The sequence below is a fragment of the Oncorhynchus keta genome, chromosome 36, assembly GCF_023373465.1.
Source record: "Oncorhynchus keta strain PuntledgeMale-10-30-2019 chromosome 36, Oket_V2, whole genome shotgun sequence".
Classification (NCBI taxonomy): domain Eukaryota; kingdom Metazoa; phylum Chordata; class Actinopteri; order Salmoniformes; family Salmonidae; genus Oncorhynchus; species Oncorhynchus keta.
The window spans coordinates 1,590,766-1,614,703 of NC_068456.1; the positions used below are offsets into that span (position 1 = coordinate 1,590,766).

General features: G+C 43.2%; 1 protein-coding gene across 1 annotated transcript in view; it reads left to right on the top strand.

Moving 5' to 3' along the window:
• Positions 1-23,938, top strand: part of LOC118369378 (cadherin-23-like) — a 625,272-nt gene that overhangs the window by 331,237 nt on the left and 270,097 nt on the right. Inside the window, 1 exon segment of the mRNA XM_052498286.1 lies at positions 15,350-15,462. Coding sequence (XP_052354246.1) covers positions 15,350-15,462 — 113 coding nt within the window.

Sequence of the window (23,938 nt, forward strand, 5' to 3'; positions counted from 1 at the left end):
AGGTAGGGAGGAAAGGGAAAACATTCCAGTTGAATAATCTGGCCCCCTCTTCCCTGGTCAAAAGTAGTGCCCTATATAAGGAATAGGGTGCCACTTGGGACGCTACTCTCCACTTATCTCCTTCCTTATCCACATTGTTATTACAGGTTCATCTTGATTATTTATTTCTCTCCCAATTTTCTTCCACTAACTTTCTAAAATACATTTTAAAGATACCGACTCATCATAGTAGCCTAGCCCATAGGTCTATATGTTTTGATAAAGCTTTGTATCACCTAAAGCGGCCAAATATCTTCTTAAAATTATGCACATTAATCCACTTTACAAGGGGTGTACAGCCTAACTGGGAAGATCATTTTCACCATAAAAATGCACCTTTATAATAAAGGCATAACATACATAATCACATTTGCAGTCATTTTTGATAATGATGTTTTCCTGCTAATGGAAAATGTGTGCTTATAGCCTACTGTCATGTGCTCATTGCTGTGCTTATAATGTGAAGAATAGCCTAATAGTTTAGTTAAGCTAAACGTTCTGATCTGTTGCGTCAGCCACAAAAAGTTTTTTTGATGCTCGTGGTTGTATTCATTTAGGATCTATCGCATCCCACAAATGTTTGGAATATGTATTTCTTGCACAGAATAGAACAGGTTGACTTTTGTACTTACGGGGGAGAGTAGATTGACATACATGTAGGCTAATGTTCTTGCTGTTTTTTAGGCCTACTCATCTTGTTGGCTGACAAAAAGTAAATGTGGACAATTCTTCCAATATCTTCCATATGCACCTAGATAAGGACGTGCGCAGTTGCATCCCCGATGTGTCTGTCTTCACTTGTAGCCTGTGAGAAAGACCAGATAATGCCACAGAATTCTAAGCAAATATTTTCTGCTAAATTAACTAGTGTAGTCCAAATCCAATTTGCATAGCCAGATCAGGACCTCACATAAGGACAACTCAAGAGTATGCTATTCTGTTCTTCTGAAATATATTACATTTTCTTCATATCATAAATAATGGATTTATTGTGAAGGTGTAGACTATATTACCTGAATCTATTAGACTTTTTAAAATGTAGATGCTCCAAAGGTCTGCATCAATGGCTCGTAGGCTATGTTTGGAAGCCAGGAGATACTAAATGTATTTATGTTAATTAACGGTCACTTGAGACCGACAGTTATTTGCTTGACCGCCACAGCCCTTGTCAGAACCTTGTTAAAACATTGGGAAAACATATCTCCTTGGCTTAATCATAGTAATTAAAATGTGAGAACATCTCGCTGCATGCTGTCCTCCAAAGCTCACTGCTGTGAGAGTCATTGGCTACGCCTTGAATCACACAAGATTCCATAGTGCTCAACTTTTTTGTGTGTGACAAAGTGGTGCACTAAATAGGGAATATGGTGTAATTTGGGACGCAAAATAGTGTTATTGTCATCACCTTGCCACACTTGATTGAACTCACCAGATATGTCTGTTTCCAGTTCTCAAAGCACAATCCCCCCCAAAATAATTACACGTGTACAGTATGTTCTCCACTTTTGTGATTCAATGCACTCTTAGCAAACAGATGTTGCTCTTCGCAAACAGATGTTGAGAATTTCAATAGCTCTTCTCTCAGCAGTGAATGCTGCCTTGCTGGTCTACAGCACATATCAAGTCAATGAGACTTGCTTACTATATGTAACAGTAACATAGCCTACTCTATGGATATGTTACAGTATCACAATCCTACCTATTAACTCCTATGTAAGTTCTATCCAAATAGTGATTTAACATGAGACCCAGCCAAGGCTGTAGTATTGGTAATCGGCAACAAGATCACTGTTGTATTCCAACAATTCCACTACAAGTAATCACACACTAACTTTCCTATTTGCATGTGAAAACGGGAAATGTACGCACCAGCGCGTGTGTGTTTGGTTTTACCATCCTTGTGGAGACCAGAAGTTCTCACAAGGATAGTAAAACAAGGAAATTGCTTACAAGGAAAAAGGCTATTTTAGGCTTAGGAATAAGGTTTAAGGTTAGGTTTACAATTAGGGTTAGGGCTACAATTAGGGTTAGGGATTAGGTTTAGAGTTAGAGTTAGCAATTAGGTTTAAGAGGATTTCTGTTTGTGCTGGTATTAAACCTTGGTTTGCACGGGCCTATTGTAACTTCCTGCTCGGTCTGCATATGTATATGGCAAGTCAGTCTGGTATGGAGAGGGTGGGGGAACATGGGGCGGTTGTTTGCCTGAGGCATCAATGGAGGCCGAGAGCTCAGAGGGGTCACCTGCGACAGTTCAAAGAAAGGAAGACGAGGGTTGATTAAGTGGTGAGTGTAAACAAGTGGAACAAATAACAGCAATAAAGAATGCAAGCTGGATCAATAAATGAATACATAAATAATTGAATAAGTAAATAATATAGTAAATATTGAAAAATCACACCAGGGGATAAAGCGATTAAGGACTGAAAAACTAAGTGCCACTTTAAAGTACTTAATATAAGAAATTAAATAAATATAATTTAAAAAACTACAGACAAAACAAGACAGGGCAAATTAAATACATAATTTCTTCTTGAACTTCTTTGTGTTGATGGCCCCTCTGGCTCACCTAATTGGGCCCCCACCAAACACTAAATTAAGATTTTGGGTATGGGGTTCGGTAAATAGGATTTTGAATGGGAATCAATTGTTTAGTCCCCACAAGAATAGCAAAACAAATGTGTTGTGTGTGTGTGTGTGTGTGTGTGTGTGTGTGTGTGTGTGTGTGTGTGTGTGTGTGTGTGTGTGTGTGTGTGTGTGTGTGTGTAGCATGCTTCTTGAGAAACAATGCATTTCTTATTTTCCAGTCCACTACAGTTGGTAATGTGAGAGCTTCATAGTATCAACCCCTGTCACTTTGCTCCACAGCCCACACACTCTGACACATATTGATATACACACACACACACACACACACACACACACACACACACACACACACACACACACACACACACACACACTTTCCATTCCACGTGCAAATAGAAAGTAAGTGTGTAATTGAGAGTTGGAATACATCAGGTGTGTGTAAACATGTTTTTAGCGGGATGTGTGTGTCTGTGTCTGTTTGTGCGCTTGTGAATTAGCATCATTCTGTGCGTGTGTGTGTGTATGTGAGTCTGTGTGTCTGTGCACTTGTGAATGAGCAGCATTCTGTGTGTATGTGTGCGTGCCTGTCTGCCCGCCTGCATACGTGCCTGTCTGCAAGTGTGTGTGTGTGTGTGTGTGTGTGTGTGTGTGTGTGTGTGTGTGCCTGCCTGCCTGCCTGTCTGCCTACATGTGACACTGCCTCTTCCCCCTCCAGAGGTCCAATCTCAATGTCATTGCGAATGGGAGAAGAGGAGCACTCTTTTTGTCACAACAGCAATTAGAATATAAATATTTTTTCTTAATGAGACCCAGGAGGCAATCTGTATAATTTCAATCTGTCTCTTTGGCCAACCTTTGCAGGCCACGGAGCCGCGGAGAAAGGCATCTGCGAAACCTGAGGCAGTCAAAGTCAAAACCCTCTCTACACGGTGCTGCACACCCAGCTAATCTGCCTTCCACCAAGAGAGATGGCCACTTGCTAACCCCAACCCCTACCCTGAAATATCGATATTGGTGCCCACCACTAATCTCTGTTTACTCCCCCACCCCCAGCGCACACGCTCGTTCTCTGCTGTGACTTCATTTTGACTAGGGTGACTGACTATCGACTCTAGCAGTCCCAGTCCCTCTCTCCTTCCTCTCCCGCTGCTCTCTCCACCTCTTGCCCTCAATCCAGCTTAATTACCCACAGGGCATACCTCCTCCTCCTCCTTCTCGCAGACTGCCTCTTCTCCCCAGCAAACCGGGAACATTCCTAGAATATTAGCTAAGATTTCCCTAATGTTGTAGTTTGGGTTTTACCTGATATTAGGATAACATTTCGGATAATAACATTTTCAAAAACATTTTTTAATGTTAAATGCCGAGCTGTAGTCGATGAACAGCATTCTCACGTAGGTATTCCTCTTGTCCAGATGAGTTAGGGCAGTGTGCAGTGTGGGGACATCAGAAAAGATATGTTTCCAGAACCCCCAAAAACTGTCCAGTTGTGCAGATGATTCACAAATTGTATACCCCCAAGACATGCTAACCTCTCACCTTTACGACTGTAACTAAGGCTGGAAAGTCAATACAATCAAACTAGCAAGTGCAATGATCACAAGTCAGCCGTAATGTTGCTAATGGACTAGCGCAAACACAAGGTCTGCAGGCTGGATAGGACACAAGCGATCATAAATGAGTCAACAGTCAACAGAGCCATCTCCTTTATGAACATCATGCAAAGGAGAAACATGTAGACCTATTACAACAACATTTGAGCAGTAGCCTAGACTAGCTTCTCAGCTAGAATACATGTTTAGTTTACCAGACAGCAATGCTGTATTCAACCGCACCATTGATCCATGCAGTGCAATTTTTTTTTTACATCTTTGAAGTTGAAATGTTGCAACAAACCTCTACTTATGTTTTTGTTATTTTGAGAAATACTTTTTTTATTTGGGTCGCAGAATTTTACGCACATCTGCAAGCACAGCAGCAAAGGATGGACAAATATTATTTATCTCTTCATTTGTTGTAATATGTCAAAATTAGATATACAGCATCAGTTGAAGTCAGAAGTTTACATACACCTTAGCCAAATACATTTAAACTCAGTTTTTCGCAATTCCTCATATTTAATCCTAGTAACAATTCTCTGTCTTAGGTCAGTTAGGATCACCACTTCATTTTAAGAATGTAAAATGCCAGAATACTAGTAGAGATAATTATTTATTGCAGATTTTATTTATTTTATCACATTCCTAGTGGGTCTGAAGTTTACATAAACTCAATTAGAATTTGGTAGCATTGACTTTAAATTGTTTAACTTGGGTCAAACATTTCAGGTAGCCTTCCACAAGCTTCCCACAACAAGTTCTCCTGACAGTGCTGGTGTAACTGAGTAAGGTTTGTAAGGCCTCCTTGCTCACACATGCATTTTCAGTTCTGCCAAAACTATAGGATTCTACAGGATTGAGGTCAGGGCTTTGTGATGGCCACTCCAATACCTTGACTTTGTTGTCCTGAAGCCATTTTGCCCCAAGTATGCTTGGTGTCATTGTCCATTTGGAAGACCCATTTGCGACCAAGCTTTAACTTCCTAGACTGATGTCTTGAGATGTTGCTTCAATATCTCCACATAATTTTCCAGTCTCATGATGCCATCTATTTTGTGAAGTGCACCAGTCCCTCCTGCAGCAAAGCACCCCCACAGCATGATGCTGCCAACCCCATGCTTCACAGTTAGGATGGTGTTCTTTGGCTTGCAAGCCTCCCCCTTTTGCCGCCAAACATAACGATGGTCATTATGGCCAAACAGTTCTATTTTTGTTTCATCAGACCAGAGGACATTTCACTAAATCTTTGTCCCCATGTGCATTTGCAAACCATAGTCTGGCTTTTTTATGGCAGTTTTGGAGCAGTGGCTCCTTCCTTGCTGAGCGGCCTTTAAGGCCGATACTTTGCTACCTGATTCCTCAAGCATCTTCACAAGGTCCTTTCAAGTTGTTCTGGGATTGATTTGCACTTTTCGCACATAAGTACGTTCTCTAGGAGACAGAACGCGTCTCCTTCCTAAGCGGAATGACAGCTGTGTGGTCCGTGGTGTTTATACGTGCGTACTATTGTTTGTACAGATGAACGTGGTACCTTCAGGCATTTGGAAATTGCTCCCAAGGATGAACCAGACTACAATTATTTTTCTGAGGTCTTGGCTGATTTCTTTTGATTTTTCCCATGATGTCAAGAAAGATGCACTGAGGTTGAAGGTAGGCCTTGAAATACATCCACAGGTACACCTTCAATTGACTCAAATTTTGTCATTTAACCTATCAGAAGCTTCTAAAGCCATGACATAATTTTCTGGAATTTCCCAAGCTGTTTAAAACTTCTTATGGCTGGGGGCAGTATTGAGTAGCTTGGAGGAATAAGGTGCCCAGAGTAAACTGATTGCTACTCAGGCCCAGTTGCTAATATATGCATATTATTAGTATATGTGGATAGAAAACACTCTGGGATTTCTAAAACAGTTTGAATGATGTCTGTGAGTATAGCAGAACTCATATGGCAGGTAAAAAACAGAGATAAAATCCAACCAGGAAGTGGAAAATCTGAAGTTTGTAGTTTTTCAAGTCATTGCCTATCAAATATGTAGTGTTTACGTGGTCAAATTGCACGTCCTAAGGCTTCCACTACATGTCAGCAGTCTTTAGAAACTTGTTTGATTCTTCTACTGTGAATGAGGGGGGAATGAGAGCTGATTGAGTCAGGGGTCTGGCAGAGTGCCACGAGCTGATCACGCGTGCTCACGTGAGAGTTTGCTCTGTTCCATTGCATTTCTATAGACAAAGGAATTCTCCGGATGAAACATTATTGAAGATTTATGAAAAAAACATTCTAAAGATTGATTCTATATTTCATTTGACATGTTTCTACGAACTGTAATATGACTTTTTGTCTGAACTTTCGCCTGGACTTGCCCGCGCCTCGTGAGTTTGGATTGTGTACTAAATGCGCAAACTTAAAGGAGGTATTTGGACATAAATGATGGACACTATTGAACAAATCAAACATTTATTGTGGAACTGGGATTCCTGGGAGTGCATTCTGATGAAGATCGTCAAAGGTAAGTGAATATTTATAATGCTATTTCTGACTTCTGTTGACTCCACAACATGGTGGATATCTGTATGGCTTGTTTTGTGGTCTAAGCGCTATACTCAGATTATTGCATGGTGTGCTTTTTCAGTAAAGCTTTTTTGAAATCTGACACAGCGGCTGCATTAACCTCTTAAGTCGACCCGACAAGCATGCGTCCCATTTAGCCATCTGGAAATGCAAATGCGCTACGCTAAATGCTAATAGCACTCGTTAAAACTCAAACGTTCATTAAGGAGAGGTTGATCTAAAGTTCCATGCATAACACTTGTATTTTCATCAACATTTATGATGAATATTTCTGTAAATTGATGTGGCTCTCTGCAAAATCACACATACATGTATTGTGTAACATGAAGTCCTATGAGTGTCATCTGATGAAGATCATCAAAGGTTAGTGATTAATTTTATCTCTATTTCTGCTTTTTGTGACTCCTCTCTTTGGCTGGAGAAATGGCTGTGTTTTTCTGCGATTAGGTGCAGACCTCACATAATCGTTTGGTGTGCTTTCATCCTAAAGCCTTTTTGAATTCGGACACTGTGGTGGGATTAACAACAAGTTTATCTTTAAAATGCTGTAAAATACTTGTATGTTAGAACAATTTTCATTATGAGATTTCTGTTGTTTCGAATTTGGACTTTCACTGGCTGTTGTCATATCGATCCCGTTAGCGGGATCTAAGCCATAATACGTTTTAAAGGCACAGTTAACTTAGTGACCCATTGGAATTGTGATACAGTGAATTATAAGTGAAATAATCTGTCTGTAAACAATTGTTGGAAAAATGACTTGTGTCATGCACAAAGTAGATGTCCTAACCAACTTGACAAAACTATAGTTTGTTAAAACATCTCGGATAGGGGTGATGCAAATGCAGAGCGCCAGATTCAAATAAAATACTATAAAATTAAAACTTTCATTAAATCATACATGTAAGATAGCAATTTAAAGCTACACTCGTTGGTGAATCCAGCAAACATGTCAAATTTCAAAAAGGCTTTTCGGTGAAAAGCATAAGAAGCTATTATCTGATGATAGCACAGCAGTAAACAAAGAGAGAAATAATATTTCAACTCTGCAGGCGCTACACAAAACGTAGAAATAAAATATAAATCATGCCTTACCTTTGACGAGCTTCTTTTGTTGGCACTCCAATATGTCCCATAAACATCACAAATGTTCTTTTGTTCGATTAATTCTGTCCATATATATCCAAAATGTCAATTTATTTGGAACGTTTGATCCAGAAAAATACAGCTTCCAATTTGCACAACGTCACTATAAAATATTTCAAAAGTTACCTGTAAACTTTGCCAAAACATTTCAAACTACTTTTGTAACACAACTTTAGGTATTTTTAAACGTTAATAATCGATCAAATTGAAGACGGGTCTATCTGTTTTCAATACAGGACAACAACAAACTGACGCTACTTTTCTAGTCTTGCACAACTCTCAACAGTGTTACACTGTTTCAAGATGGCCGTACTTCATAATTTCACAAAGGAATAACCTCAACCATTTTCCAAAGACTGGTGACATCCAGTGGAAGCGGTAGGAACTGAAAACACTGCCAGAGAAATCCAGTTCCCCAATGAAAATTCATTGAGTAGACAGTGAACCCAAAAAAATTTTTTTTCTGAATGGTTATTTCTCTGGGTTTTGCCTGCTACATAAGTGCTGTTATACTCACAGACATGATTCAAACAGTTTTAGAACCTTCAGAGTGTTTTCTATCCAAATATACTACTAATATCCATATATTTTATTCTTGGCATGAGTAGCAGGAAGTTGAAATTTGGCACGCTATTTATCCAAAAGTAAAAAATGCTGCCCCCTATCCCAGAGTCGTTGAAATAAGAGTATTAATGACTCCAAACTAAGTGTATGTAAACTTCCGACTTCAAACTTATGTACATCATTGGACATTATAAAAAGCCTAATAAAACTAATTTAACCATGGCCAGTTTGGGTCGTGGTTGCACGTTTTTTTGTAAAAACAATAAGGCTATGTCTGGCCCGAGAATTTGTTGTGTTTATTTAACTTGGTCCGTGCGCTGATTGAATTTGACATCTCTGGTCTAGCTTATCTATTTGTGTAGCTAGCTATGCATTTAGCAAGCTAAAAACACCAAGCATAACATTAGCTAGCTAGCTAGCTGCTGGGAGGATGTCATGTCATTGGAGGAGTTGGGGAGTGACTGACATTTTCCTCTCATATCTTTTTTTCAGTGGTTACAGCGAGAGATGCATGTGTCATTCGGTTTAGCTAGCAAGAAGTGTGAATCATATTGCTAGTTAGCAATGCTGAACTTGAATGACTGTTATCCACAGTTAGCATATCCTTAACAATTAAGCACATTCATCTGCTTTACAAATGGTGTAGCCTACCTTGCAACTGCATGTAAAGTCCATTCGCTATTCGAGTGCAGGTGGTGGATTGTTTTGGGGCGGGGGACACTGCAAACCTGCTTCCAAAGGGGCAGATTCGGGAAAGCCAGAGTCCGGTGGCGGTCCGCTTGTCGTTGATATATTATTGATACCTGGAAGTGGTCTTGAGAAGGGCCGACCGGACAGCGGCGGACAAACATCTGGGCTGAAGGTATGCCGACCTCTTCCTCCTACTCGGGGAAGAGCGGGAGCTGATTACCAAAGGGCGGGAGACCCGTGGCAGAGAAAGGAAGGGTGTTGCGGGTGTATTCGTGCCACACCAGTTGCTGGCTCCAGGGGGTTGGGTTGATGGAGACCAGGCAGCAAAGAGTCGTCTCCAGGTCTTGGTTGGCTCACTCTGACTGGCCATTGGACTAGGGGTGGAACACAGAGGACAGGCGGGCCGACGACCCAAAGAGTGTGCAGAACACCGACCAGAACTGGGATGAGAACTGAGGGCCCTGGTCAGAGACCATGTCCACTGGGAGTCTGTGGATCCGGAGTATGTGCTGCACCATGAGCTGGGCCATCACTTTGGCAGAGGGTAGCTTGGGGAGAGGAATGAAGTGGGCAGCTTTGGAAAACCGATCCACTACTGCCAGGATGGTAGTGTTGCCATCAGACGGGGGGAGACCCGTGACGAAGAGACCAGCCGGAGCTTGTCGAGGAGTCTTAGTCTGCGCACAGATCATGCATGCGGCAACTAACGCAGAGACATCAGGAACCATGGTAGTCCACCAAAAGCGCTGTTGCACAAAGGCCAAGGTCCGACAGGAGTCCAGGTAGCAGGCAAGCTTGGAGGAGTGGGCCGGCTCCAGGACAGAGGAGTGGACCGCATCAGGAACAAACATCCGGTTATCTGGGCTCCCCTGAGGCTCAGCTGGGAATGCTGTACCTCACAAACCTGCTTCTCTATTCCCCAGCTGAGTTCCGTTGCCAGTCAGGGAAGGATATAGCGGTGTGACAGAGTATCCGGCTTGACATTCTTGGATCCCGGTTGGTATGAGAGGGAGAAGTTGAACCAGGTGAAAAGCAAGGCCCACCTAGCTTGCCTGGACTTAAGAAGCTTGGCGGTGTGGAGATATCCAGGTTCTTGTAGTCGGCCCACAGAATGAACAAATGTTCTGCCCCCTCCAGCCATTGCCTCCACTCCTCCAACGCCATCTTCACCGCGGGAAGCTCACGATTTCCTACTGTGTAGTTCCTCTCCGTGGAGTTGAGGTGATGGGAGAAGAAAGCGCAGGGATGTATCTTGAGGTCCGGGCAGACTGCTGGGACAGGACAGCCCCCACTCCAACATCTGAAGCATTGGCCTCCACTACAAACTGGCGGGACAGGTCAGGATGAACCAAGATGTGAGCTGTGGTGAAACGGGTGTTTGAGATCCCGGAATGCTCGGTCAGCAGCTGGGGACCATGTGAACGGAATATTGGAAGAGGTGAGTGCAGACAGGGGGGAAGCCAGGGTGCTGTAACCCCGGATAAACCTATTATAAAAGTTGGCGAATCCCAGGAAACGTAGGCTAGGGCCAATCCATCACCGCTCTCACCTTCCCAGGATCCATCTATACACTCCCTGCAGTGATGATGTGACCCAGGAAGTGGATGGTGGAGTAATGGAATTCACACTTCTCTGCTTTCACAAAAAGCTGGTACTCCAGGAGGCGTTGGAGAATCTGTTGGAAATGTTCTTGGGCAGAGCAGGAGAAGACAAGGATGTCGTCAAGGTAGACGAAGACAAACTTGTTCAACATGTCGCAGGGAACATCATTAAACAAATCCTGGAACACAGCTGCAGAATGGTCAGGCCAAATGGCATGACCAGATACTCATAGTGACCTCTGTCCGTGTTGAAGGCAGTCTCAACTCATCGCCTTCCCGTATCCGCACCAGGTGGTAGGCGTTCCGTAGCTCAGGCTTGGAGAACACTATGGCCCCCTGGAGCAGCTCGAAGGCCGAGGAGATGAGTGGTAGTGGGTAGCGGTCCTTCACCGTGATGTTGTTGAGGCTCCGGTAGTCGATGCACAGGGTTTTGTCCTTCTTCTTCTCCACAAAAAACAACCCTGTGCCGGTGGGGTCTCAATAGCCTTGGTTTCTGGAACCGATAGAGAATACAGTCCTCCCCGGGGTGGAATGGTGCCTTGGAGAAGGTCAATCCCGCAGTCATAGGGTCGGTGCGGCGGAAGCGAAGTGGCCATGCAGAAAGAGACACATAGCGAGAACAAGGGATTTCACATGGCGAACCCCTAAATCCCCAAAATGAGGATTTGATACAAAATGCCCACTTGAGAGAAGGTGGGAATGATCTGTGGACACTTAAGGGATGGTTATGACGAGTGTGTTTCATTTGGTGACCTCAGAGAGGACAGAAAACACACATAACTATATCTCTGAATATGTACATTTCTCAATTATGGTGTTTGCATCTAATTCTTGTATAAAATGAATGAGTAAAGATGAAACTATTTGTGAAATGATGTAAGGTGATGTTAAAGCTTCAATGTGAAAACATCCAGTGAAATTGGAGGGTGCGCAATTCATATAAATAATCGTAATATTAAACATTTATGAACATACAAGTATCTTATATCGGTTAAATGCTTGAATTATTGTTAATCTAACTCCATAGTCCAATTTACAATAGGCTTTACAGCGAAAGCATACCATGCGATTGTTTGAGGACGGCACCTGACATCAACATAGTTTTCAACCAGCACAGGCTTCATAAATTTGCAAATAGCGATTAAATAATCACTTCCTTTTTGAATATCTTCCTCTGTTTGCAATGCCAAGGGTCCCAGCTACAACATGCATGGTCGTTTTGTTAGATAAAATCCTTCTTAATATCCCATAAAGTCTGTGTAGTTGGCGCCATTGATTTCAGTAATCCACTCGTTCAACACGCAGACAAAGGAAGCCAAAAAGCTATCGCTAAACTTTGTTCAAACAAGTCAAACTACATTTCTATGTAATCCTCAGGCACCCTAAAATGAAAATAAACTATAATATTTCATTTGGAAAGAAATATGTTCAATAGGAAAGTAAAATTAGCAAGTGAGCGTTCTCTTTGTCTCTCGGCCACAAACTGATTTTCAAATGTGACTCCCGGTACCAAAACTCAAAATTCTTCCTGATTTTGGAAGAAACAATCCTGAAACCTTGAAAAAAGACTGTTGACATCTAGTGGAAGCCATAGGAATTGCAATCTGGGAGCTGGAATTGCATAGGACTCATAGCTTTCCATTGAAAGAGCATGGGATCTCAAAAAAATAAAATCCAGTTGGTTTTTCTTTGGATTTTTGGCTACCATATCAATTGTGTTATAGTCTCATACATTATTTTAACATTTCTACAAACTTTTTTTACAGTGTTTTCTATCCAATGATACTATTTATATGCATATCCTGGCTTCTGGGCTTGGGTAACAGACAGTTTACTTTGGGCACGTCAGTCAGGTGGAAATTCTGAAAGAAGGACCCTAGCCCTAACTAAGTCATTGGCCAGCCCCCGTGAACACAGACATGATCTGGCGTCATGGAACAGCACTTTTCTACTGTTACGAATACAACCCCCTCCTGAGGAAATCCTCTACAATCCTCTACAGGCACCTCGATGGACACCAAGGCGGCACATGTTGAGTTTAGACCACAAAAACCTCAGTATAAGCTAAGGTTGTAATGGTTGTTGAATTCCTAACCATACCACGTGGAGCATTGGCTACATGGCTGGAAATGGTTAAACTCTGAGACTATCGATCCTTACCGAATAAGTAGATCATAGATAATCATAGATAATAATTACTAGTCTGCAGCGAAAAATTATGTCAACCTGGGACACGATGACCGTAAACTGCCAAAATATCTATTTGTATGAGAACATTTCAGAATGGTACTCTGAAGTATCCATTCTAACCACCTAAGCAGAGAAAGAGAGATGCTCTGATGAACGGACTCTCCTCAGAATGACGATTCCAACAGAGATCACGACGACACACTAGGTGTACATATAAATTGATCTGCAAAGGATTAGCATTTCAATTAATATAATTATCAACTGTGTAGTGACTCCTTTTGTCGTCTTTCCCCCCCTTTTCAGTCCACACCCACTTCCCTTTGTCCACCAAGCTGTCATATCGGCTTAGCCCACTAGGGAACCTCCCCTATCATTTTCTTGTAACCATATCTACTATTTGTGTGTTTATGTGTTTCTGTGATTATTTAGTTAGTAAATAAATTATTAAGACAATTGGTGTAAGGATGATTCATAGTAAAGCCTGGGTTTGTGAAGATAACCAACAATTTGTGACGTTTGGAATGAGACTAACTTGAGTTAAAGAAACAACTAATTAATAAGAAAACGAATTGATCAGATATTAAAATAGTTATATTAGGAAAATTATAACTTTGTAATGTGAAGATTTTCCTTGGAGCCCTGAATTCCTAGTTAATTACATTTACATGATTAGTTTAATCACCTAATAATAATTACAGAGAATTGATTTGATAAAATAACAGTCTTCACTTTAATGATGCCAAAGACATGACAGCGGGAATGGCGGAGAAGTCCAGGGAAAATTCCGAGCCCCCAGGCAATGCGCGTGTGCAGAACGGGCTCCAGCCTATGATGGCACCAGCAGACCAGTCAACTCGTATGATCACGTTTTAGGGAAGACCCAGATGCAGACAATGTTGAAGTAACAAAAGTTTTTTACTAGAACAACAGGTCAAGGACAGGCAGAAGTCGGGAATCCAGATCGGAGTCCAAAACATACAGAAACGGCAGGCCGTCTCAGGGTCAGGGCAGGCAGATGTCAATAATCCAGTGTGATGTGACAAGGTACAGAACGGCAGGCATGCTCAGGGTTAGGGCAGGCAGAATGGTCAAAAATGAGTAAAAACTAGAGACAGACAGGAAGGAGAAAAATGCTGGTAGGCTTGACAAACAAAATGAACTGGCAACAGACAAACAGAGAACACAGGTATAAATATACACTGGGGATAATGGGGAAGGTGGGCGACACATGGAGGGGGGTGGAGACAAGCACAAAGAAAGGTGAAATAGATTAGGGTGTGACACAAGTGCTTGTCAAATTGTGAATGAGAGACTGATGAAATGTGTGCAGCCTGCGCTAGAAACAGAGCATGCAACTTTTTCAAATATATATTTTTTTGCATTGTGCCTCCTTAGAATGTATTATAAATGTAAACATATAGCCTAACGTTTGTATCACAACTCAAGTTGCATATCAATTAAGCATATAGGAGGACCTGTTTCTTTGGTAAACACATATGCGTACTCCGCCAAATAGTTTGGGGGAAAATATCCTTTCTATTTTACTCAGCTATGTTCAATATAATTGTTCTTACTATTCAATAATGTCATTGGAACTATAAGCAAATCTTGCCTGCTAAATGAACTAATGTCGCCCACAGCCAAATGGCATAGCCAGGTCAGGGCCTAACGTAAGGAAGACTCAAAATGTGCTATTCTTATTTTCTGATGTAGGCTACATTTTATTCATAATCATAATTATAATTTATTATAATCATAATCAGGCTTCTTTAGACTTTGTCTAAAATAAATCATGGATTTATTGTGACGGTGTAGGCCTAAGGTACTCAGCTCATTCCAAAGTCGGAGCCTGCTGGTTTTATGTTCTACCTGATCATTAATTGCACACACCTGGTGTCACAGGTATAGATCGTCCTGTACTAGAGGGGAACAATGAAAAAATTCTGCAGATCTAGCTTCAAGGTCTAGAATTTAGGTTGAAATGTGTAAGCTATATTAAATGGATTTTTTAAACGTTTTAATATATAGATGTTCCAAGGGTCCGCATCAGTGGCTTGTAGGCTATGTGTAGAAGACGGAGATGCTGAATGTGTTGATGTTAATTAATAGTCAATTACCATGAGACCAGCAGTTATTTCAATGACAATCACTGGCTGACAAAATATCATGACCGCTACAGACATTAGTTGGAGAGATGAGGATCACTGAATCTCTCTCCCTTTCCTCTCTCTCGCTCATCTCTTCCCTCATGTCTCTCTACTCTCTCTCTCTCTCTCTCTCTCTTTCTCTCCTCCCCTCTCTCAACCTCTAATACCCCCCTCTCGTCCATCCTTTCCCTCTCTCCCCCTATTCTCTCATCCCTCCAGGCAATACCAACAGTATCTTTGCTCTGGACTACATCAGTGGCTCTCTGACGGTAAATGGACAGCTGGACAGAGAGAACCCCCTCTACTCACCCGGATTCACTTTCACCGTCAAGGTCTGTCTGTTTGTGTTTAGGCCTGCCACTGATGAGAGAGAGACCTAAACTGAACAAAAACTACACCACCACTCTACATTTTCTTTAGATGTAAACCTTCCCAGTCACATACAGTACCCAAATGTTGAATTAAGATATCATGTATGCTGGTACAGTATAGAAAACATCATCAGTACTTCATTCAAGGCATTGGGATGTGAGGTATAATCTGCCAGGTGTGCATTTCCACACTCCACCCTAAGGCTTATTATGACAGTGTCCTGCTGAGTTCCTCATATTTAGAGAACGGTTAGACTTCCTTGGGAGCAACCTGGGAGGATAAAGGAATGGAAGATGTTCTTAATGTTGATGGAGTCCTGCCAGGCCAATGCTTTGGAGATTACTTGCTCCTTCTCTCTCCCTCTTCATCTTTGTCTTTCTGAGCCAGATGTAGATTCTGAATATCCCTTCACTGAGCCGTGAGAAGTCTCTCTCACTCTCCCTCTCTTTCTCTCTCAATTTGGTGCATTCTGTCATAGTGGGAGTCTTTCCTTCTCACCCCTGGCCTCTTCATCTCCTTACTTACACTTCTATGCTTCCCCTCCTCTCCTCACCAAATGGTTCCCACAGTTTGAGAGAAGGGGCATGAAATGAATTTTAGTATGGCAAAGGGAGAGGGGGAAGAGTTGGAGGGATTTTTGGTTAAAAGCCCGTTTTCACAGAGTGAATCTTGATGACTGCTTTCTACCAGAACCTTTTGTCTGGTTTAGACACACAAATAGGTGTGTGTGGTTTTAGTTAAAAGGTGCTACTCTAAAACCATAAAGGGTTATTCGGCTTATCACTGTAGAAGTACCCTTTACATTGTTCCAGGTAGAAACAGCGAACCGTTTTGAACCATTTTTTGAAGAGCATTAGTATAATAATGCAAACAGGGAATTCCATCACATCTTATTATAAAATATACCCCTCCCACCTCACTCGTTACTCTTGATTGAAATCAACCATTTCAGCAAACTAGGAGAAAATTCATAGACCAAAATAAACATTTATTTTTGAAAATGTATAATATGAAGATTTTCCTTCCCTCTTCTTTGGTGTCTTTATTGATTCTGAGTACTGTAGTAATATAATTATTTTTTTCAATTTTAGACCAGCTTAGATAGTGGTTGCGTCCAAAAGGGCACCCTATTCTCTTTATGGGGTGGCAGGGTAGCCTAGTGGTTAGAGTGTTGGACTAGTAACCGAAAGGTTGCAAGTTTGAATCCCAGAGCTGACAAGGTACAAATCTGTTGTTCTGCCCCTGAACAGGCAGTTAACCCACTGTTCCTAGGCTGTCATTGAAAATAAGAATGTGTTCTTATCTTTAAGTCATAAACCGGGCCTACTCCCCAGGAGAGAGTTTGGCTATCTGTCGGCCATTGAACTAGATGATCTGGCACCTTTGATCTTCACCCAGGAGAGAGAGTCATGACAAACTGATCATAGACGAAAATGAGGAAGCCTATAGGGAAGATGTCAAAAACCTGACAGTGTGGCGCCAGGACAACAACCTCTCCCTTAATGTCAGCAAGTCAAAGGAGCTGATCGTGGACTACAGAAAACGGTGGGGTGAGCACGCCCTCATCCATGTCAATGAGGTTGTACATTCTTAGAAAAAAAGAGTGAACAAAGGGTTTTCCAGCTGTCCACATTGGCAAACCCTTTTAAGTTCTGTAGTAATATAATTATATTAGAACCGTAGAACCGTCGTGGAAATTACATTTACATTACATTTAAGTCATTTAGCAGACGCTCTTATCCAGAGCGACTTACAAATTGGTGCATTCACCTTATGACATCCAGTGGAACAGCCACTTTACAATAGTGCATCTAAATCTTTTAAGGGGGGGGTGAGAAGGATTACTTTATCCTATCCTAGGTATTCCTTAAAGAGGTGGGGTTTCAGGTGTCTCCGGAAGGTGGTGATTGACTCCGCTGTCCTGGCGTCGTGAGGGAGTTTGTTCCACCATTGGGGGCCAGAGCAGCGAACAGTTTTGACTGGGCTGAGCGGGAACTGTACTTCCTCAGTGGTAGGGAGGCGAGCAGGCCAGAGGTGGATGAACGTGACGTGACGTGAGAGAACTTGGGAAGGTTGAACACCAGACGGGCTGCGGCGTTATGGATGAGTTGTAGGGGTTTAATGGCACAGGCAGGGAGCCCAGCCAACAGCGAGTTGCAGTAATCCAGACGGGAGATGACAAGTGCCTGGATTAGGACCTGCGCCGCTTCCTGTGTGAGGCAGGGTCGTACTCTGCGGATGTTGTAGAGCATGAACCTACAGGAACGGGCCACCGCCTTGATGTTAGTTGAGAACGACAGGGTGTTGTCCAGGATCACGCCAAGGTTCTTAGCGCTCTGGGAGGAGGACACAATGGAGTTGTCAACCGTGATGGCGAGATCATGGAACAGGCAGTCCTTCCCCGGGAGGAAGAGCAGCTCCGTCTTGTCGAGGTTCAGCTTGAGGTGGTGATCCGTCATCCACACTGATATGTCTGCCAGACATGCAGAGATGCGATTCGCCACCTGGTCATCAGAAGGGGGAAAGGAGAAGATTAATTGTGTGTTGTCTGCATAGCAATGATAGGAGAGACCATGTGAGGTTATGACAGAGCCAAGTGACTTGGTGTATAGCGAGAATAGGAGAGGGCCTAGAACAGAGCCCTGGGGGACACCAGTGGTGAGAGCGCGTGGTGAGGAGACAGATTCTCGCCACGCCACCTGGTAGGAGCGACCTGTCAGGTAGGACGCAATCAAGCGTGGGCCGCGCCGGAGATGCCCAACTCGGAGAGGGTGGAGAGGAGGATCTGATGGTTCACAGTATCGAAGGCAGCCGATAGGTCTAGAAGGATGAGAGCAGAGGAGAGAGAGTTAGCTTTAGCAGTGCGGAGCGCCTCCGTGATACAGAGAAGAGCAGTCTCAGTTGAATGACTAGTCTTGAAACCCGACTGATTTGGATCAAGAAGGTCATTCTGAGAGAGATAGCGGGAGAGCTGGCCAAGGACGGCACGTTCAAGAGTTTTGGAGAGAAAAGAAAGAAGGGATACTGGTCTGTAGTTGTTGACATCGGAGGGATCGAGTATAGGTTTTTTCAGAAGGGGTGCAACTCTCGCTCTCTTGAAGACGGAAGGGACGTAGCCAGCGGTCAGGGATGAGTTGATGAGCGAGGTGAGGTAAGGGAGAAGGTCTCCGGAAATGGTCTGGAGAAGAGAGGAGGGGATAGGGTCAAGCGGGCAGGTTGTTGGGCGGCCGGCCGTCACAAGACGCGAGATTTCATCTGGAGAGAGAGGGGAGAAGGAGGTCAGACAGAGCACAGGGTAGGGCAGTGTGAGCAGAACCAGAGGACTGCCCGGAGCCCTGTTCTGTGAGCTCGCAATGAGTCGTCGAGCCACGGAGCGGGAGGGGAGGACCGAGCCGGCCTGGAGGATAGGGGACATAGAGAGTCAAAGGATGCAGAAAGGGAGGAGAGGAGGGTTGAGGAGGCAGAATCAGGAGATAGGTTGGAGAAGGTTTGAGCAGAGGGAAGAGATGATAGGATGGAAGAGGAGAGAGTAGCGGGGGAGAGAGAGTGAAGGTTGGGACGGCGCGATACCATCCGAGTAGGGGCAGTGTGGGAAGTGTTGGATGAGAGCGAGAGGGAAAAGGATACAAGGTAGTGGTCGGAGACTTGGAGGGGAGTTGCAATGAGGTTAGTGGAAGAACAGCATCTAGTAAAGATGAGGTGGAGCGTATTGCCTGCCTTGTGAGTAGGGGGGGAAGGTGAGAGGGTGAGGTCAAAAGAGGAGAGGAGTGGAAAGAAGGAGGCAGAGAGGAATGAGTCAAAGGTAGACGTGGGGAGGTTAAAGTCGCCCAGAACTGTGAGAGGTGAGCCGTCCTCAGGAGAGGAGCTTATCAAGGCATCAAGCTCATTGATGAACTCTCCGAGGGAACCTGGAGGGCGATAAATGATAAGGATGTTAAGCTTGAAAGGGCTGGTAACTGTGACAGCATGGAATTCAAAGGAGGCGATAGACAGATGGGTAAGGGGAGAAAGAGAGAATGACCACTTGGGAGAGATGAGGATCCCGGTGCCACCACCCCGCTGACCAGAAGCTCTCGGGGTGTGCGAGAACACGTGGGCGGACGAAGAGAGAGCAGTAGGAGTAGCAGTGTTATCTGTGGTGATCCATGTTTCCGTCAGTGCCAAGAAGTCGAGGGACTGGAGGGAGGCATAGGCTGAGATGAACTCTGCCTTGTTGGCCGCAGATCGGCAGTTCCAGAGGCTACCGGAGACCTGGAACTCCACGTGGGTCGTGCGCGCTGGGACCACCAGATTACGGTGGCCGCGGCCACGCGGTGTGGAGCGTTTGTATGGTCTGTGCAGAGAGGAGAGAACAGGGATAGACAGACACATAGTTGACAGGCTACAGAAGAGGCTACGCTAATGCAAGGAGATTGGAATGACAAAAGTGGACTACACGTCTCGAATGTTCAGAAAGTTAAGCTTACGTAGCAAGAATCTTATTGACTAAAATGATTAAAATGATACAGTACTGCTGAAGTAGGCTAGCTGGCAGTGGCTGCGTTGTTGACTTTGTAGGCTAGCTGGCAGTGGCTGCGTTGTTGACACTACACTAATCAAGTCGTTCCGTTGAGTGTAATAGTTTCTACAGTGCTGCTATTCGGGGGCTAGCTGGCTAGCTAGCAGTGTTGATTACGTTACGTTGCGTTAAAAGAATGACAATAGCTGGCTAGCTAACCTAGAAAATCGCTCTAGACTACACAATTATCTTTGATACAAAGACGGCTATGTAGCTAGCTATGTAGGTAGCTACGATCAAACAAATCAAACCGTTGTGCTGTAATGAAATGAAATGAAAATGTGATACTACCTATGGAGCGAAGCGGAATGCGACCGGGTTGAGTGCGGAAGTTCTATTCGGTAGACGTTGGCTAGCTGTTAGCTAGCTAGCAGTGTCTCCTACGTTAAGGACGACAAATAGCTGGCTAGCTAACCTCGGTAATTTAAGATAATCGCTCTAAGACTACACACTCTAAACTACACAATTATCTTGGATACGAAGACAGCAAAGACAACTATGTAGCTAGCTAACACTACACTAATCAAGTCGTTCAGTTGAGTGTAATAGTTTCTACAGTGCTGCTATTCGGTAGACGGTGGACATTTGCTAGCTGGCTAGCTGCTGGGCAGATAGCAGTGTAGACTACGTTAGGACGACGAAATACGATAGTTACGCAATTATCTTTGATACAAAGACGGCTATGTAGCTAGCTAAGAAGAAGTTGCAAGATTAGACAAATCAAACCGTTGTACTATAATGAAATGTAATGAAAAGTTATACTACCTGCGGACCGAGGTGCGGATGCGACCGCTCGCTCCAACCCGGAAGATACCGGGTAGGCTTCTTCTCTCTAAGCTGAGACCTTGAAACTGAGATATTTTTTGTTCTCAAAACAAGGTCTGGGCGTACTGCCAAATTGCAGGTACTGTTCGTGAGGATTTGTTCAGTCAGTCACTTGCATGAACACAGAAATTGGTTTATAGAAAAGCACAAATGTAGAACATAGAAATTGCTAAATAGAAAAGCACAAGTATACATTTTCCATAACAGAACGCTTTTGGGTTCCAGGTTGAACCCTTTTGGATTCCACGTTAACCCTCTGTAGAAAGGGTTTTACAGTACATGGAACTCTAAAGGGAATCAAAAGGGTTGTACTTGCAACCAAAAATGGTTCTTCAAAGGGTTCTCCTATGGGGACAGCCAAAGAAACCTTTAAGATTTTGGACAGCACCTTTTTTTCTAAGAGTGTACTGGAGTGGGTCGAGAGATTCAAACCCCTCGGTGTCCACATCACTAAGGTATTAACATGATTCACAAACAGTTGTGAAGAGGGCACGACAATGCCTCTTACCACTCAGGAGGCTAAAAAGATTTGGCATGGGCCCTCAGATCCACAAAAAGTTCTACAGCTGCACCATTGAGAGCATCTTGGCCGGCTGCATTATTTCGTCGCAAAGCAACTGCAAGACACCTACAGAGGGTGGTGAGTATGGCCCACTACATCACTGGGGCCGAGCTTCTTGCCATACAGGACCTCTATATCAGGCGGTGTCAGAAGAAGGCCCAAAAAAGTGTCAAAGACTCTAGCCAGCCAAGGCAAGCGATACCAGTGCACCAAGTCTGAAACCAACATGACCCACTCCCAAGCCATAATACTGCTAAACTAGTCTGCTAAATAGCTCATCAAATGACTACCTGGACTACCTGCATTGACCCTTCTTTGTACTACCTCTCCTGCAATGACTCTAGGCACACATACTGGACTCTACCCACACACACGTACACTGACACCACATCACACACACACACACACACACACACACACACACACACACACACACACACACACACACACACACACACACACACACACACACACACACACACACACACACACACACACACACACACACACACACACACACACACACACACACACACACACACACACACACACACACACACACACACACACACACACACACAGTCACCACATACAATGCTGCTACTGCCTCTTATCTATCCTTTTGCCTCGTCACTTTACCCCTACCTACAGTATATATACATAACTACCTCAATTAACTCGTACCCCTGCACATCGACTTGGTACTGGTACTCCCTGTATATAGCCATGTTATTTTCACTCGTTATTGTTATTCGTTATTTACTGTGTATTTATTGCTTGTGTAACTATTTTAATTTCTTGGAAGAGGATGTTACATGCCTCTAAACGACACAAAACCCTGATTACCCACAATGCACCACTTTTGTCCGAACCTTTCCAATTGCCTGTGACATCGCTTCGTCACTTTTACAATAAAAGACAAAACCCTTTTCTATTTCCACACTCTCACCTCTTTTCATCTCCCCGCTCCTCCCATTATCGACAGAGAGAGCAAAAGAAAGAAACAAAAAAATAGAGGGAGAGAGTAATGGGACTATTTTCTCTTAAATCTCATTGTGCGTGTGATGTGTGATGTGTATCTACAGTGAACTCTTCGCGCCCCCACTTAGAGATGCTTTCTATGATTGCTTTGAGTCACTCTGCCCCCCCCCCCCTGATCCAATAAAGGTACAGCTGTAAATACCTGAAGGAGATTGGTTACATCCCAAATGGAACCCTACCCCTATAAAGTCTTATGGGCCCTGGTCAAAAGTAGTACACTATTTATACATTTTAATTTAACCTTTATTTAACTAGGCAAGTCAGATAACCTCTACGTGATCGGTGTCCCTCCACCGGGATGGTTGAGCTAACGTGCGTTAATGTGATTAGCATGACATTATAAGTAACAAGAACATTTCCCAGGACATAGACATATCTGATATAGACAGAAAGCTTAAAGTCTTGTTAATCTAATCTAACTGTCCAATTTACAGTAGCTGTTACAGTGAAAAAATACCATGCTATTGAGGAGAGTGCACACCAACAAAAAACTTTTATGACGGCAGCTGGTTTGATACATTGACCTCTGAAGGTAAAAATAATGTACTTACATTCAGTAATCTTCCTCTGATTTGTCATCCTGAGGATCCCAGAGATAAAATGCAACGTAGTTTTGTTTTATAAAATACATTTTTATATTCAAATGTAGGAACTGGGTTCTTCAGTTTTAACCCCTGCTGTGTCTGGCTCCGCAAACACCCCGTCCGGCCATCTAGATGTGTGAAAGATAGTGTATGAGCTAATGATCCATCATGTATGACATTCCTGGTAGTGTGTAAACTTAAATTATGTATTGCCATATAATTTTTGTATGTTCTTTAAGTATCATTTCACCAATTTGGCACATTTGGGCAGACTTGATACAAAATATTGTCCAGTAATGAAATGCTTCACTGGATCAACCTGAAACTTTGAACACACATCTAAATTGCACCTAAACTGCAATAATGCATTATGGTCTTTTGCATTGCAAAGATGATGAAAAAATGTAATAATACAATAAGCATGCGTTTTTGTTAGTACTATCTTTTACCAGATCTAATGGGTTATATTATCCTACATTAATTTCACACTTACCCAAACTTCAAAGTATTTCCTTTTAAATGGTATCAAGAATATGCATATCCTTGCTTCAGGTCCTGAGCTACATGCAGTTAGATTTGGGTATGTAATTGTAGGCGAAAATTAAAAAAAAAAAAAGGTCCAATCTTTTTAAGAACAAATTCTTATTTATAATGACTGCTTACACTGGCCAAACCCGGACGACGCTGGGCAAATTGAGAACCGCCCTATGGGACTCCCAATCACGACCGGTTGTGATACAGCCTGGAATCAAACCAGGGTGTCTGTAGGGCCACCTCTAGCACTAGAGATACAGTGCCTTAGACCACTGCGCCAATCGGAAGCCCAGTGTAGGGAATAGGGTGCCATTTGGACGCATCCATTGAGT